Source organism: Oncorhynchus tshawytscha, unplaced genomic scaffold (genome assembly GCF_018296145.1).
Source record: "Oncorhynchus tshawytscha isolate Ot180627B unplaced genomic scaffold, Otsh_v2.0 Un_contig_19552_pilon_pilon, whole genome shotgun sequence".
NCBI lineage: Eukaryota > Metazoa > Chordata > Actinopteri > Salmoniformes > Salmonidae > Oncorhynchus > Oncorhynchus tshawytscha.
The window spans coordinates 2115-17894 of record NW_024608687.1 but is presented as its reverse complement, the minus strand read 5'-3'; the positions used below and the strand labels follow the sequence as shown (position 1 = coordinate 17894).

Genomic DNA, 15780 nt, shown 5'->3' with positions numbered 1-15780 from the left:
TCTTAATTTGATCACTCTGTTGTTGCTGAACATTTCCCAGTGTATTTTAAGAAGAGTTTTAAGAAGGCTTCTAAAGTTTGTAATTTCCACTCAGAAATATCAGACTTGATTTTATTTTACAAAAAATGTATCAACCCCTAATTATAATCCACGTAGTAATTCACATTTTCTGTTGCATCAGGATTATTTTCCTTCTGTAGCAAACTGGCTCAAATTACGATCCTACATCTGTATCATCGTTGAAATGTAAGGAATGCATAACCATAAAACCGTGGGGTGTGATTAAGGGTAAAGTCTATATGCTCTGTTGGGTGGCGGCAGATACAATGGATGTTTTCAAACTAATTAAGCGACAGGGCAAGTGGCTGGTGGGTGGTGGGTGGTGGCTGGTGGCTGGTGGGTGGTGGCTGGTGGCTGGTGGGTGGTGGCTGGTGGGTGGTGGGTGGTGGGTGGTGGCTGGTGGGTGGTGGGTGGTGGCTGGTGGGTGGTGGCTGGTGGGTGGTGATATCTGGTGGCTGGTGGTACACTGGTGGGGTGGCTGGTGGGTGGTGGGTGGCTGGTGGGTGGTGGCTGGTGGTTGGTGGCTGGTGGGTGGTGGGTGGTGGGTGGTGGGTGGTGGGGTGGCTGGTGGGTGGTGGCTGGTGGCTGGTGGGTGGTGGCTGGTGGCTGGTGGGTGGTGGGTGGTGGCTGGGGTGGCTGGTGGGTGGTGGCTGGTGGCTGGTGGGTGGTGGCTGGTGGCTGGTGGCTGGTGGCTGGTGGGTGGTGGCTGGTGGGTGGTGGCTGGTGGCTGGTGGCTGGTGGGTGGTGGGTGGTGGCTGGGTGGCTGGTGGCTGGTGGGTGGTGGCTGGTGGCTGGTGGCTGGTGGCTGGTGGGTGGTGGCATTAGGTCAACACTGTATGATTAACGAGGTAAATAATGCCTCACAATATCCCAGAGAACCACTTAACATTTGGCTGACTTCTTACCTCTCGGGCTCTGTTATAAAGACAATGTGTCATGGGTTGCTGGTGCTATTGGCCAACACCCTTGTTTTAATGTCATTTCCACCCTTCTTCCATCAGTTATTCAATCAGTTTATTTGTCTTATGTTTGCACTGTAGATGTCTGTTTCAACTGTGCAGTATTTCAATCTGTTTTCTGTCATTTGTATGTACTATATACACTGCTCAAAAAAATGGGAACACTAAGGGAACACTAAAATAACACATCCTAGATCTGAATGAATGAAATATTCTTATTAAATACTTTTTCTTTACATAGTTGAATGTGCTGACAACAAAATCACACAAAAATGATCAATGGAAATCAAATTTATCAACCCATGGAGGTCTGGAATTGGAGTCACACTCAAAATTAAAGTGGAAAAATCCACTACAGAATGATCCAACTTTGATGTAATGTCCTTAAAACAAGTCAGAAAGAGGCTCAGTAGTGTGTGTGGCCTCCACGTGCCTGTATGACCTCCCTACAACGCCTGGGCATGCTCCTAATGAGGTGGTGGATGGTCTCCTGAGGGATCTCCTCCCAGACCTGGACTAAAGCATCCTCCAACTCCTGGACAGTCTGTGGTGCAACGTGGTGTTGGTGGATGGAGCGAGACATGATGTCCCAGATGTGCTCAATTGGATTCAGGTCTGGGGAACGGGCGGGCCAGTCCGTAGCATCAATGCCTTCCTCTTGCAGGAACTGCTGACACACTCCAGCCTCATGAGGTCTAGCATTGTCTTGCATTAGGAGGAACCCAGGGCCAACCGCACCAGCATATGGTCTCACAAGGGGTCTGAAGATCTCATCTCGGTACCTAATGGTAGTCAGGCTACCTCTGGCGAGCACATGGAGGGCTGTGCGGCCCCCCAAAGAAATGCCACCCCACACCATGACTGACCCACCACCAAACCGGTCATGCTAGAGGATGTTGCAGGCAGCAGAACGTTCTCCACGGCGTCTCCAGACTGTCATGTCTGTCACATGTGCTCAGTGTGAACCTGCTTTCATCTGTGAAGAGCACAGGCCGCCAGTGGCAAATTTGCCAATCTTGGTGTTCTCTGGCAAATGAAAAACGTCCTGCATGGTGTTGCGCTGTAAGCACAACCCCCACCTGTGGACGTCGGGCCCTCATTCCACACTCATGGAGTCTGTTTTGACCGTTTGAGCAGACACATGCACATTTGTGGCCTGCTGGAGGTCATTTTGCAGGGCTCTGGCAGTGCTCCTCCTGCTCCTCCTTGCACAAAGGCGGAGGTAGCGGTCCTGCTGCTGGGTTGTTGCCCTCCTACGGCCTCCTCCACGTCTCCAGATGTACTGGCCTGTCTCCTGGTAGCACCTCCATGCTCTGGACACTACGCTGACAGACACAGCAAACCTTCTTGCCACAGCTCGCATTGATGTGCCATCCTGGATGAGCTGCACTACCTGAGCCACTTGTGTGGGTTGTAGACTCCGTCTCATGCTACCACTAGAGTGAAAGTACCGCCAGCATTCAAAAGTGACCAAAACATCAGCCAGGAAGCATAGGAACTGAGAAGTGGTCTGTGGTCCCCACCTGCAGAACCACTCCTTTATTGGGGGATGTCTTGCTAATTGACTATAATTTCCACCTGTTGTCTATTCCATTTGCACAACAGCATGTGAAATTTATTGTCAATCAGTGTTGCTTCCTAAGTGGACAGTTTGATTTCACAGAAGTGTGATTGACTTGGAGTTACATTGTGTTGTTTAAGTGTTCCCTTTATTATTTTGAGCAGTGTATATATGCTTGTTTTGACCTGGCCATGCTTTCGGATACACCCTAGCTTGATAACCATTGTCCCATTTTTATCAATCAGTTTTTTTTGTCTTCTGTTTGTACTATAGATATGCCTGTTTCAACTGTGCCGTGCTGACAGATAGGCTACCTCTAAGTGTTCTTGACATTGTTCCCTTTATCTTTATGTTTTTTGTCTTCTGTTTGTACTATAGATATGCCTGTTTCAACTGTGTCGCTCTCACGTAATACATCTCCATTTAGTCACGCTGAATCAGCGGATTAATAACAACAAAAGATCTGACCTGATCCCTTTGTCTTATTCCAAACCCTTTTCTCTTTGCTCCAGATGACCAACAATAGCCAGTTGTCACCATGATGACATTATATCAACTGTTCACGCTGAGGGAAAGGTGAACTGTTCCCACTCATCTAAACACAGACTCAAATGGCACCATATTCCCTATATAGTGCACTACTTTTGTTTACTAAGATGGTCAAAAGTAGTGCACTAAATAGGGATTAGGGTGCCATAAGTAGGGAATAGGGTGCCATTTGAAACAGAGCCATAGTGTTCCACAGGCATTATCCCTCCCTCTATGGCTTATAGACGATACAGCAAGTTGTTATTTGGTTTTAGTGTTAAGTCACTTCTACATGCCTGAACAATGTGAGAGCTTGGTATTTCATGTTTAGAGTCCGTGGGAATCCATGAGTATGAAGTTGGCAAATGCTTAAAAAAAAATTCTCCATCAAAAACTGTCTCCATAAGGGAATACAAATAACATTAAGCCTTAGTAAATAACATACTCAACACCTTAGCAACGAGCCTAAAACCAAATATGGTCATATCATGAAGTCTACTTGATGAAGAAGGAAGCAAACCCCTCAATGATTTAGGTCCTGCTGTTCAGTCAAGTTAAGTGTGGAACTGTCACGGTCCCCCTCCTTGTTCGGGAGGCGTTCGGCGGTCGACGTCACCTGCCTTCTAGCCACCGCTTTCTCCTTGTTCGGGAGGCGTTCGGCGGTCGACGTCACCTGCCTTCTAGCCACCGCTGATCCACTTTTCATTTTCCATTTGTTTCGTCTTACACACCTGGTTTCAATCCCCTAATTACTTGTTCATTGTTTAACCCTCTGTTCCCCCCATGTTTGTGAGTAATTGTTTGTATGAAATACGGTCCGTTATGTGGGCTCACTTTATTGTATTATATTTGTCTATTTTGAGTAAATTATGCTTATTTACTCACATCTGCTGTCCTGCGCCTGACTCCTCTACACACAGAGCACATTACAGAAACAATAAGTAGAAAATAATAAAGAAAATAAAAGACAGGAACAAGATTCAATTATATCAGATTCTCTGTTTACAGGTGTTGTATCTTAATTTGACCAGTTTCTCACAGCAGGAAAATAATCCCGCAGCAACAGGAAATATTCATTATTGTGTGGCTTATATTTAAATGGACATTTTTGTAGGGGTTGATATTTTTTTAGTTAGAGCAAATTAAGTCTGAAATGTTCAAGTGGAAATTACAAACTTTAGATGCCTTTTTAAACTTTGAATACACTAGACATTTTGCATTTCCTGCAACAACAAGGTGATCAAATTAAGATTTAACATCTGTAACCCTAACTCTGCTTCGCCAACAGACCAGACCAAGAGATAACAGAGAGCATACATTGATATAATGACACAAGACTGATATAATAGTAAAGTTTCACTTTATTATCTAATAATCATTAAGATACAGAAGCTCTCTGTTGTCCCATTGCAGTGCTGTTTGGTTCACTCTGGCCCTTTGGTCCCTAGAAGACAAACAGTGCAAAGAGAAGGTTACTAGTGAGGGGGGTGTGTGTATGTGTGTGTCTGACTGCGCACAAGTTACTTTGAGGTGAGTGTGATGATATCAAAAATACTCACAGGTGATTGGTCCGATGGTAAGGGGCTTTTGGGAGGCCGAGGTGGAGACAGAGCGGGATATTCTTCTACCACAGTTCTGAGGAGAGAGACCAAAGACAGTCAGAGAGAACTGACCTTGAGGAGAGAGACCAGGGAGACACCAGACAATGATGCAGAAACACCAGGGAGACACCAGACAATGATGCAGAAACACCAGGGAGACACCAGACACTGAGGCAGAAACACCAGGGAGACACCAGACCCTGAGGCAGAAACACCAGGGAGACACCAGACACTGAAGCAGAAACACCAGGGAGAGACCAGACACTGATGCAGAAACACCAGGGAGAGACCAGACACTGAGGCAGAAACACCAGGGAGACACCAGACACTGAGGCAGAAACACCAGGGAGACACCAGACACTGAAGCAGAAACACCAGGGAGAGACCAGAAACTGAGGCAGAAACACTGGGGAGACACCAGGGAGACATCAGACACTGAAGCAGAGACACCAGGGAGACACCAGACACTGAAGCAGAAACACCAGGGAGACACCAGACACTGATGCAGAAACACCAGGGAGACACCAGACACTGAGGCAGAAACACCAGGGAGAGACCAGACACTGAGGCAGAAACACCAGGGAGACACCAGACCCTGAGGCAGAAACACCAGGGAGAGACCAGACACTGAGGCAGAAACACCAGGGAGACACCAGACCCTGAAGCAGAAACACCAGGGAGACACCAGACACTGAGGCAGAAACACCAGGGAGACACCAGACACTGAGGCAGAAACACCAGGGAGACACCAGACACTGAAGTAGAAACACCAGGGAGACACCAGACCCTGAAGCAGAAACACCAGGGAGACACCAGACACTGAGGCAGAAACACCAGGGAGAGACCAGACACTGAGGCAGAAACACCAGGGAGACACCAGACCCTGAAGCAGAAACACCAGGGAGAGACCCGTCACTGAGGCAGAAACACCAGGGAGACACCAGACCCTGAAGCAGAAACACCAGGGAGACACCAGGGAGACACCAGACACTGATGCAGAAACACTGGGGAGACACCAGGGAGACACCAGACCCTGAAGCAGAAACACCAGGGAGAGACCAGACACTGAGGCAGAAACACCAGGGAGACACCAGACCCTGAAGCAGAAAAACCAGGGAGAGACCAGACACTGATGCAGAAACACTGGGGAGACACCAGGGAGACACCAGACACTGATGCAGAAACACTGGGGAGACACCAGGGAGACACCTGACACTGAGGCAGAAACACCAGGGAGACACCAGACACTGAGGCAGAAACACCAGGGAGAGACCAGACACTGAGGCAGAAACACTGGGGAGACACCAGGGAGACACCAGACACTGAGGCAGAAACACCAGGGAGACACCATACACTGAAGCAGAAACACCAGGGAGAGACCAGACACTGAGGCAGAAACACTGGGGAGACACCAGGGAGACATCAGACCCTGAAGCAGAAACACCAGGGAGACACCAGACACTGAGGCAGAAACACCAGGGAGAGACCAGACACTGATGCAGAAACACCAGGGAGAGACCAGACACTGAGGCAGAAACACCAGGGAGACACCAAACACTGAGGCAGAAACACTGGGGAGACACCAGGGAGACATCAGCGAGACACTCAGTAGGACTAGAGAGAGGGAGATGAGTTGAGGACTAACCGGAGTGCAGGAGGAGCTCCTCTGGTCACACAGGCTGAGTCTGCAGTGCAGGAAGACGTCCCGGTAGTCCCCCTGGTACAGGAACAGCAGAGCAGAGAAGCGAGCCCTGAGAGACGAGCCGCTCTCCTCCACCCTCACCTGATGATGGTTGCTAGGGCACCTGTGACAGAATCATTTCACTCAGAGCATAGAAAAACTCAATTAAACACAATGCCTTCAGAAAGTATTCACACCCCTTTGACTTTTTCCATATGTTGTTGTGTTACAGCCTGAATTTAAAATGGATGAAACTGTGATTGTGTTTCACTGGCCTACACACAATACCCCATAATGTCAAAGTGGAAATATATAAATGTTTTAAATGTTTAAATGTTTAAATGTTTACAAATTTGTTAAAATGTTAAGCTAAAATGTCTTGAGTCAACCACTTTGTGTCAACCACTTTTGAACACAAAGTGTTCAACCACTTTGTTATGAAAGCCTTCATAAATTCAAGAGTAAAAATCTACTTATCAAGTTATATCCCTTTGAGCATTGTGAAGTTATTATTTACACTTTAGATGGTGTATTAATACACCCAGTCACTACAAAGATACAGGCATCCTTCCTCAGTTGCCGGAGAGGAAGGAAACTGCTCAGGGATTTCACCATGAGGCCAATGGCGACTTTAAAACAGTTAGAGTTAGTTTAATGGCTGTGATGGAAGAAAACGATGCGTGGATCAAGAACATTGTAGATACTCCACAATACTAACCTAAATCACAGAGTGAAAATAAGGAATCCTGTACAGAATACAAATATTCCAAAACATACAATCTGTTTGCAATAAAGCACTAAAGTAAAACTGCAAAACATTTGGCAAAGAAATTAACTTTACGTCCTGAATACAACTTGTTATGTTTGGGGCAAATCCAACACAACACATCACTGAGACCCACTCGTCATATTTTCAAGCATGGTGGTGGCTGCATTATGTTATGAGTATGCTTGTCATCGGCAAGGACTGGGGAGTTTTTTAGGATAAATAGAAACGAATAGAGCTAAACACAGGCAAAATCATAGAGGAAAACCTGGTTCAGTCTGTTTTCCAACAGTCACTGGGAGACAAATTCACCTTTCAGCAGGACAATAACATAAAACACAAAGCCAAATATACACTGGAGTTGCTTACCAAGATGACATTGAATGTTGCTGAGTGGCCTAGTTACAGTTTTTACTTAAATCAGCTTGAAAATCTATGGCAAGACTTGTCTAGCAATGATCAACAACCAACCTGACAGAGCCTGAAGAAGGACTTTTTAAAATAAGGATTTTTTAAATAATAATGTGTCAATATTGTACAATCTATTTGTGCAAGGCCCTTAGAGACTTACCCAGAAAAACTCACCGTTGTAATCATTGCCAAAGGTGAGTCGAACATGTATTTACTCAAGGGGGTAAATTAGATATTTCTGTATTTCAGTTTCAATAAATGTGCACAGAAAAACACCACATTTTCACTTCGTCATTCTGTGTTATTGTGTGTAGATGGGTGAAACAAATACATATTTAATCCATGTTGAATTCAGGCTGTAACACAAAATGTGGAATAAGTCAATGTATGAATACAATTAGTATTTTATGTATTTAACCAGGTAAGTTGACTGAGAACACATTCTCATTTACAGCAACGACCTGGCGAATTTAGCCAGGACACCGGGGTTACCACCCCTACTCTTACAATAAGTCCCATGGGATATTTAGTGACCACAGAGAGTCAGGACACCTGTTTAACATCCCATCAAAAAGACAGCACATCACACAGGGCACTGTCCCCAATCACTGCCCTGGGGCATTGGGATATTTTTTTTAGACCAGAGGAAAGGGTGCCTCGTACTGGCCCTCCAACACCACTTCCAGCAGCATCTGGTCTCCCATCCAGGGACTGACCAGAAACAACCCTGTTTAGCTTCAGAAGCCAGCCAGCAGTGGGTGATATGCTGCTGGGAAATAAATATTTAAATATTCATACAGAAAAACAGTTTTAGTAAATGGTCAGACACAACTCAAGAAGGCACAGACAGACCTGTTCTGAATAAGGACGTATCGCATAAGATCATCAAAGTTGGGGGTGTGAGTCGCGTAGCAATTCTCCAGCACCACCACCAACTGGTCGTATGTCTCGTCTACGGACACGCCCACGTGCAAGGCAGAGCCCACTGGCAGGAGGACTTCTCCAGGTGGGTACGCCTCTGTGAAGTTGGCGTTTCGATACAGAGACATGAAGGATTCGGCCTTGGCACCTAAACCTGAAACACCCTCCGTCCTGTCGAAAGGTGAACATGAAGCAACCAGATATGAGACAGACTCATCCTTGTTACTGACGTTTGGAAGTCAGATCTGTCATGGAATGATAAGACTAAATGTAGCTCATCATGACAGCTTGAGTTGATGATGAAGTTAGATGATGATGATGAGGAAATGAAAAACAAACAGTTTGGGAGGAGTAGGCCTACAAAAAGACTCAATCCTATTTCTCACAGCAGGTAGGGTTTGATGGCCACATCCAGGCTGCTCTCTGTCTCCAGGGGATAGGCACAGGAGAATGGAATGCTCAGGGGTTGGGAGAGAGAGTCGTTTCTTGAATTTAATGGGTAAACAAATAGGCTGTTGGAGTAGACAGCATGGGTGCTGTTGGTCTGGAGAAAAGACAAAAAAAGGTCATACGATAGATGTAATACATGCATGGCAGTTACTCCTCCATTGCATCCATTTTTGGGACAAACTGAGGTACCGTGTTCTCACCTCCAGAGTGTTTCCACAGCGTCCCTCCCTTCGCTCCACCTGGTACCACACCGTGCCGTTAGCCTCCTGGTGGGCGGAGCAACTGGGGTCGGCCAGGTGACCAGAGGAAGGATCCAGACGTCCGGCCTCCAGGTTAACCATCTGAAGACCCACCTGTATGAAGTTCCGCCCACAGACCAGCTCCAGAGCTAAAAACACACAAAACAAAGATATATGGATGAACTTCTGATCTTTGCTGTGGTGTCTCTGTTGGGACAATATTTACACCTCTTTATTTAGTTTTTCTTTAACACTCACCTTTCCTCTCACACCTCCAGTTGATCTTATCATCACTCACACAGGCGTCAAACACTCCACATGTAGAACACACCTTGGTGTTGACATCTAGAAGGACAGGAGGGAGAGGGGTAATAGATTTGATGTAGAACACACCTTGGTGTTGACATCTAGAAGGACAGGAGGGAGAGGGGTAATAGATTTGATGTAGAACACACCTTGGTGTTGACATCTAGAAGGACAGGAGGGAGAGGGGATGTAGAACACACCTTGATTTGACATGAAGGACAGGAGGGAGAGGGGTAAGAACACACCTTGGTGTTGACATCTAGAAGGACAGGAGGGAGAGGGGTAATAGATTTGATGTAGAACACACCTTGGTGTTGACATCTAGAAGGACAGGAGGGAGAGGGGTAATAGATTTGATGTAGAACACACCTTGGTGTTGACATCTAGAAGGACAGGAGGGAGAGGGGTAATAGATTTGATGTAGAACACACCTTGGTGTTGACATCTAGAAGGACAGGAGGGAGAGGGGTAATAGATTTGATGTAGAACACACCTTGGTGTTGACATCTAGAAGGACAGGAGGGAGAGGGGTAATAGATTTGATGTAGAACACACCTTGGTGTTGACATCTAGAAGGACAGGAGGGAGAGGGGTAATAGATTTGATGTAGAACACACCTTGGTGTTGACATCTAGAAGGACAGGAGGGAGAGGGGTAATAGATTTGATGTAGAACACACCTTGGTGTTGACATCTAAGGACAGGAGGGAGAGGGGTAATAGATTTGATGTAGAACACACCTTGGTGTTGACATCTAGAAGGACAGGAGGGAGAGGGGTAATAGATTTGATGTAGAACACACCTTGGTGTTGACATCTAGAAGGACAGGAGGGAGAGGGGTAATAGATTTGATGTAGAACACACCTTGGTGTTGACATCTAGAAGGACAGGAGGGAGAGGGGTAATAGATTTGATGTAGAACACACCTTGGTGTTGACATCTAGAAGGACAGGAGGGAGAGGGGTAATAGATTTGATGTAGAACACACCTTGGTGTTGACATCTAGAAGGACAGGAGGGAGAGGGGTAATAGATTTGATGTAGAACACACCTTGGTGTTGACATCTAGAAGGACAGGAGGGAGAGGGGTAATAGATTTGATGTAGAACACACCTTGGTGTTGACATCTAGAAGGACAGGAGGGAGAGGGGTAATAGATTTGATGTAGAACACACCTTGGTGTTGACATCTAGAAGGACAGGAGGGAGAGGGGTAATAGATTTGATGTAGAACACACCTTGGTGTTGACATCTAGAAGGACAGGAGGGAGAGGGGTAATAGATTTGATGTAGAACACACCTTGTTGACATCTAGAAGGACAGGAGGGAGAGGGGTAATAGATTTGATGTAGAACACACCTTGGTGTTGACATCTAGAAGGACAGGAGGGAGAGGGGTAATAGATTTGATGTAGAACACACCTTGCTGTTGACATCTAGAAGGACAGGAGGGAGAGGGGTAATAGATTTGATGTAGAACACACCTTGGTGTTGACATCTAGAAGGACAGGAGGGAGAGGGGTAATAGATTTGATGTAGAACACACCTTGGTGTTGACATCTAGAAGGACAGGAGGGAGAGGGGTAATAGATTTGATGTAGAACACACCTTGGTGTTGACATCTAGAAGGACAGGAGGGAGAGGGGTAATAGATTTGATGTAGAACACACCTCTAGAAGGACAGGAGGGAGAGGGGTAATGTTTGATGTGACATCTAGAAGGACAGGAGGGAGAGGGGTAATAATAGATTTGATGTAGAACATTGCTGTTGACATCTAGGGAGAGGGGGGGTAATAGATTTGATGTAGAACACACCTTGGTGTTGACATCTAGAAGGACAGGAGGGAGAGGGGTAATAGATTTGATGTAGAACACACCTTGGTGTTGACATCTAGAAGGACAGGAGGGAGAGGGGTAATAGATTTGATGTAGAACACACCTTGGTGTTGACATCTAGAAGGACAGGAGGGAGAGGGGTAATAGATTTGATGTAGAACACACCTTGGTGTTGACATCTAGAAGGACAGGAGGGAGAGGGGTAATAGATTTGATGTAGAACACACCTTGGTGTTGACATCTAGAAGGACAGGAGGGAGAGGGGTAATAGATTTGATGTAGAACACACCTTGGTGTTGACATCTAGAAGGACAGGAGGGAGAGGGGTAATAGATTTGATGTAGAACACACCTTGGTGTTGACATCTAGAAGGACAGGAGGGAGAGGGATGTAATAGATTTGATGTAGAACACACCTTGGTGTTGACATCTAGAAGGACAGGGAGAGGGGTAATAGATTTGATGTAGAACACACCTTGCTGTTGACATCTAGAAGGACAGGAGGGAGAGGGGTAATAGATTTGATGTAGAACACACCTTGGTGTTGACATCTAGAAGGACAGGAGGGAGAGGGGTAATAGATTTGATGTAGATTTGATCTAGAAGGACAGAACATAGATTTGATGTAGAACTTGGTGTTGACATCTAGAAGGACAGGAGGGAGAGGGGTAATAGATTTGATGTAGAACACACCTTGGTGTTGACATCTAGAAGGACAGGAGGGAGAGGGGTAATAGATTTGATGTAGAACACACCTTGGTGTTGACATCTAGAAGGACAGGAGGGAGAGGGGTAATAGATTTGATGTAGAACACACCTTGGTGTTGACATCTAGAAGGACAGGAGGGAGAGGGGTAATAGATTTGATGTAGAACACACCTTGGTGTTGACATCTAGAAGGACAGGAGGGAGAGGGGTAATAGATTTGATGTAGAACACACCTTGGTGTTGACATCTAGAAGGACAGGAGGGAGAGGGGTAATAGATTTGATGTAGAACACACCTTGGTGTTGACATCTAGAAGGACAGGAGGGAGAGGGGTAATAGATTTGATGTAGAACACACCTTGGTGTTGACATCTAGAAGGACAGGAGGGAGAGGGGTAATAGATTTGATGTAGAACACACCTTGGTGTTGACATCTAGAAGGACAGGAGGGAGAGGGGTAATAGATTTGATGTAGAACACACCTTGGTGTTGACATCTAGAAGGACAGGAGGGAGAGGGGTAATAGATTTGATGTGACTAATTGGAGTGCATTCCAGACATCTTGAATATTCTTGACGTCCTTATGAATCAGAGACGAGCATTGTACTATACCTGCACAGTAGGCCAAGTTGCATTGTGTTGGAGGGACAAACTTGTAGACATAGTAGTTTCCATAGCAGGCTTTAACATGGATGGGATTTTCTCTAAAATGGCAGCATTCTGAGAACCAGTGTCCACAGACACCCCTCTGAACCACCCCGTCTAACAGCTGGGGATGAGGTTCTGTGAGCCACATGGGGGCAGCGGTTCCACACATGTACCTTTCCACACACCTCTCTGGCATCTGAACACTGGTGTCCCCAAGGAACAGGCGATACCAGCCCTGCCAGTTGATGCTCTGGTCGCAATGCTCGCCATTAACGTTGCCGTTGTTGTTGGTGGAACGCCAGGCATCATTCAGTACAGTGTAGTGCTGGCAGGGGTCTGCACAGTAAGATGTTCCACCAACACTGATACAGTCCTCTCCCACTGGACACTGTCTCCCCCCGCACTGAAACTGCACTGAACGGGAGTCGCCAGGACTGAAGTGGAGGTCGTCTTCAGGAGGCCCCAGGCAGTTGAAGGATCTGGGGGTGTTCTCACAGACCTGAGGAGGGCTGCAGGGTTGGTCTGGGAGGGAACACTCGTCAACGTCCACACAGCCTAACTCCGTTGACCAGCTGTAACCTTGATGACAGCAGGAGCCGCCAGCGCAGAGCTTGAGGTCGTAGCAGGTGATGCCGTTGCCGACAAAGCCTGATTTACAGTTGCAAGTGACTAACTTGAATGAGGAAGACTCAACCTCTACCTCATTGTTGAGTAGAGAGGCAAGACAGGTAGCATGAGGGTGGCATGCCTCACAGCTGGTGACGACAGAACCTGTGAAGGAAACAACTACTATTGATTTTCCTTGAGTTAAAGCCATGGCTAATATCAAGGAGTTAGAGACCGCTACGGGACAGTACAGCAACAGAACAGTAAAACAATACAAATAACAATTATATGGAGACCACAACAGAATCAAGTCTCTTGACTTTTTTGTGTATGTATCCTAAACTATTTTGTGTATCTGTTGCCTGGAGCAACAAAGAATGCATTTTGAATGAATTGTCAAATGAAATATAACAAAATCCCATACATATACTGTATATATATTTGCAAATGTTAACAGAGATAATCTTGTCTAGATGCACTTACTCAATTGCATGTTGTTCAACCTTACCGGAGCTATCAGCTGTGATGGCGGGTATCAGCATTAGAAGTAGTAAGCCTGGCGTTATCAGAGGATGACCCATGTTACTGCTCGTCATGCCTTGAGGTTGTAAAGAACCAGATGTAAACCTTTTCCCTAACAAAACAGAGAAATGTGGAAAGAATTTTATGACTCCTCTTATAATCTACATATTCCACAGATTTCTTGAAGCACAACATTCCCTATGATGTAACAGTATCCCTTTCCTGCCGTCAAAGGACCTAGTGCCCTCATGGTTGAAATGTTATTCATACTTTTCATAATTAATAAAGTTTTTTTTTTAAATGTTAAAATGTCTAACAATTTTGCTATATTTCAATCTTATGTGATGTACCTGTATATAAAGTGTAATATTGGGAAGCAAACTCAAAATTAATACATTTCAACTCTATATCTGACATGGTACAGGTGTGTTATATTTATAAGCCCATAACCATGTGTGTGAGGTGGATACTTTGGTTTCAAAGTAGATTTATTTAAGACTACCAAGAAACACTTTGTGTGACCCTGATTTACCCACTGCAGTAAAAGGTTAATCAATAGTGTACAACTTGAAATTCTCTGTGTGACCCTGAGTTAAGGTTAATCAATAGTGTACAACTTGAATGCACACTTCACATTTAATGAAGTTCCAGATTTAAGTCTAGGACAAAAAGGCTTCTCAACAGTTTTTACCCCGAAGCCATAAGACTCCTGAACAGGTAGTCGGACTATTTGCATTGTGTGCCCCCCCCCCCAAACCCTCTTTTACGCTGCTGCTACTCTCTGTTTATCTTATATGCATAGTCACTTTAACTATGCATTCATGTACATACTACCTAAATTGGCCCGACCAACCAGAGCTCCTGCACATTGGCTAACCGGGCTATCTGCATTGTCCCACCACCAGCCAACCCCTCTTTTTACGCTTCTGCTACTCTCTGTTCATCATATATGCATAGTCACTTTAACGATACCTACATGTACATACTACCTCAATAAGCCTGACTAACAGGTGTCTGTATATAGCCTATATAGCCTACTCTTTTTTCAAATGTCTTTTTACTGTTGTTTTATTTCCTTACTTACCTACACACACACACACACCTTTTTACACACCATTGGTTAGAGCCTGTAAGTAAGCATTTCACTGTAAGGTCTACTACACCTGTTGTATTTGGCGCACGTGACAAATAAACTTTGATTGCATGGCTAGTTTTAAAGTGCAGTTTTAAAGTGCAGACCCCTAAACTTATCATGAATACTATCTATTGCCTAAGAAACTTGTAAACTTACCTGTGTGCTTTGATGATGTGAACTGTCAATCTCTGTTTTTCTGACATTATAAACCCTGCCAGGACTACGGGGTGTTCCAGACAGTGATGTGTGTGGAGTATGACATCATCGCTATTGTATATCGTTTCTGGGAAACAATAAATTGGGGTCATCAGATTGTAGCAAAGCAATATTTAACCTGACCTCAAACTACAAAGTTAACTAAATGAAAGGCTTGTCTATCTCTGTGTTATCTCTCTTTAATAAAATACAGTGTGCCAGGGACTGGTAGTCTTGGTGTTGCAGCAGTATGCATATACTCCAGAGGCAGCTTAGACCAAGGCCATGTGCTTGACTTCTTCTATAGTCTCTGATCCCATTCTACCTGTGTCCTCCCAACCTGTGACCACTCTTCCTGTGACCCGCCTTCCAATGTATCTGCACAGGTTTTCCTGTCCTGTCGGCCCGGCTCCCCCTTCCCCTAATGATCCATCTTCAACAAAAAGGGTCCGATGACGATTGGGGGAAGAATAAAACATCTATTGAAGCTCCCTCTCTGAGGAGACTTGTGGTGCTCTCCATCCTGATGGAGCCCTGCTTCCCCAGCCCCGACCCTAACTGTCATATACTCTGAACAACTGTCTGACCTAGATGGTCATAGGGTATGAAGCAGGAGTTTTTACTCTCACCAAAGTAACAGTGTGGTGAAAGAC

At 45.5% G+C, this 15780-nt stretch overlaps 1 protein-coding gene across 1 annotated transcript; it reads right to left on the bottom strand.

Annotated features, from left to right (window-relative positions):
* Positions 1-4451: 4451 nt before the first annotated feature.
* LOC121843726 (uromodulin-like) lies at positions 4452-15128 on the bottom strand. Its single transcript, XM_042313514.1, has 10 exons — positions 15089-15128; positions 13784-13873; positions 12634-13440; positions 9436-9522; positions 9139-9326; positions 8875-9032; positions 8420-8659; positions 6355-6514; positions 4668-4743; positions 4452-4552 (listed from the first exon to the last, which is right to left on the bottom strand). Exons 2-10 carry the CDS (start codon positions 13869-13871, stop codon positions 4533-4535), a joined length of 1824 nt encoding a protein of 607 aa, XP_042169448.1. The 5' UTR covers positions 13872-13873; positions 15089-15128; the 3' UTR covers positions 4452-4532.
* Between the last annotated feature and the right edge of the window lie 652 nt (positions 15129-15780).

What these genes read in the sequence shown, in the direction of transcription:
- LOC121843726 (XM_042313514.1), bottom strand. Translation starts at nt 13,871, where the DNA reads ATGACGAGCAGTAACATGGGTCATCCTCTGATAACGCCAGGCTTACTA. An exon ending in GCTGTGGAAACACTCTGGAG is followed by an intron (nt 9,033 to 9,138) that starts GTGAGAACACGG and finishes TCTTTTCTCCAG; the next exon opens with ACCAACAGCACCCATGCTGT. An exon ending in TACCATCGGACCAATCACCT is followed by an intron (nt 4,553 to 4,667) that starts GTGAGTATTTTT and finishes TTTGTCTTCTAG; the next exon opens with GGACCAAAGGGCCAGAGTGA.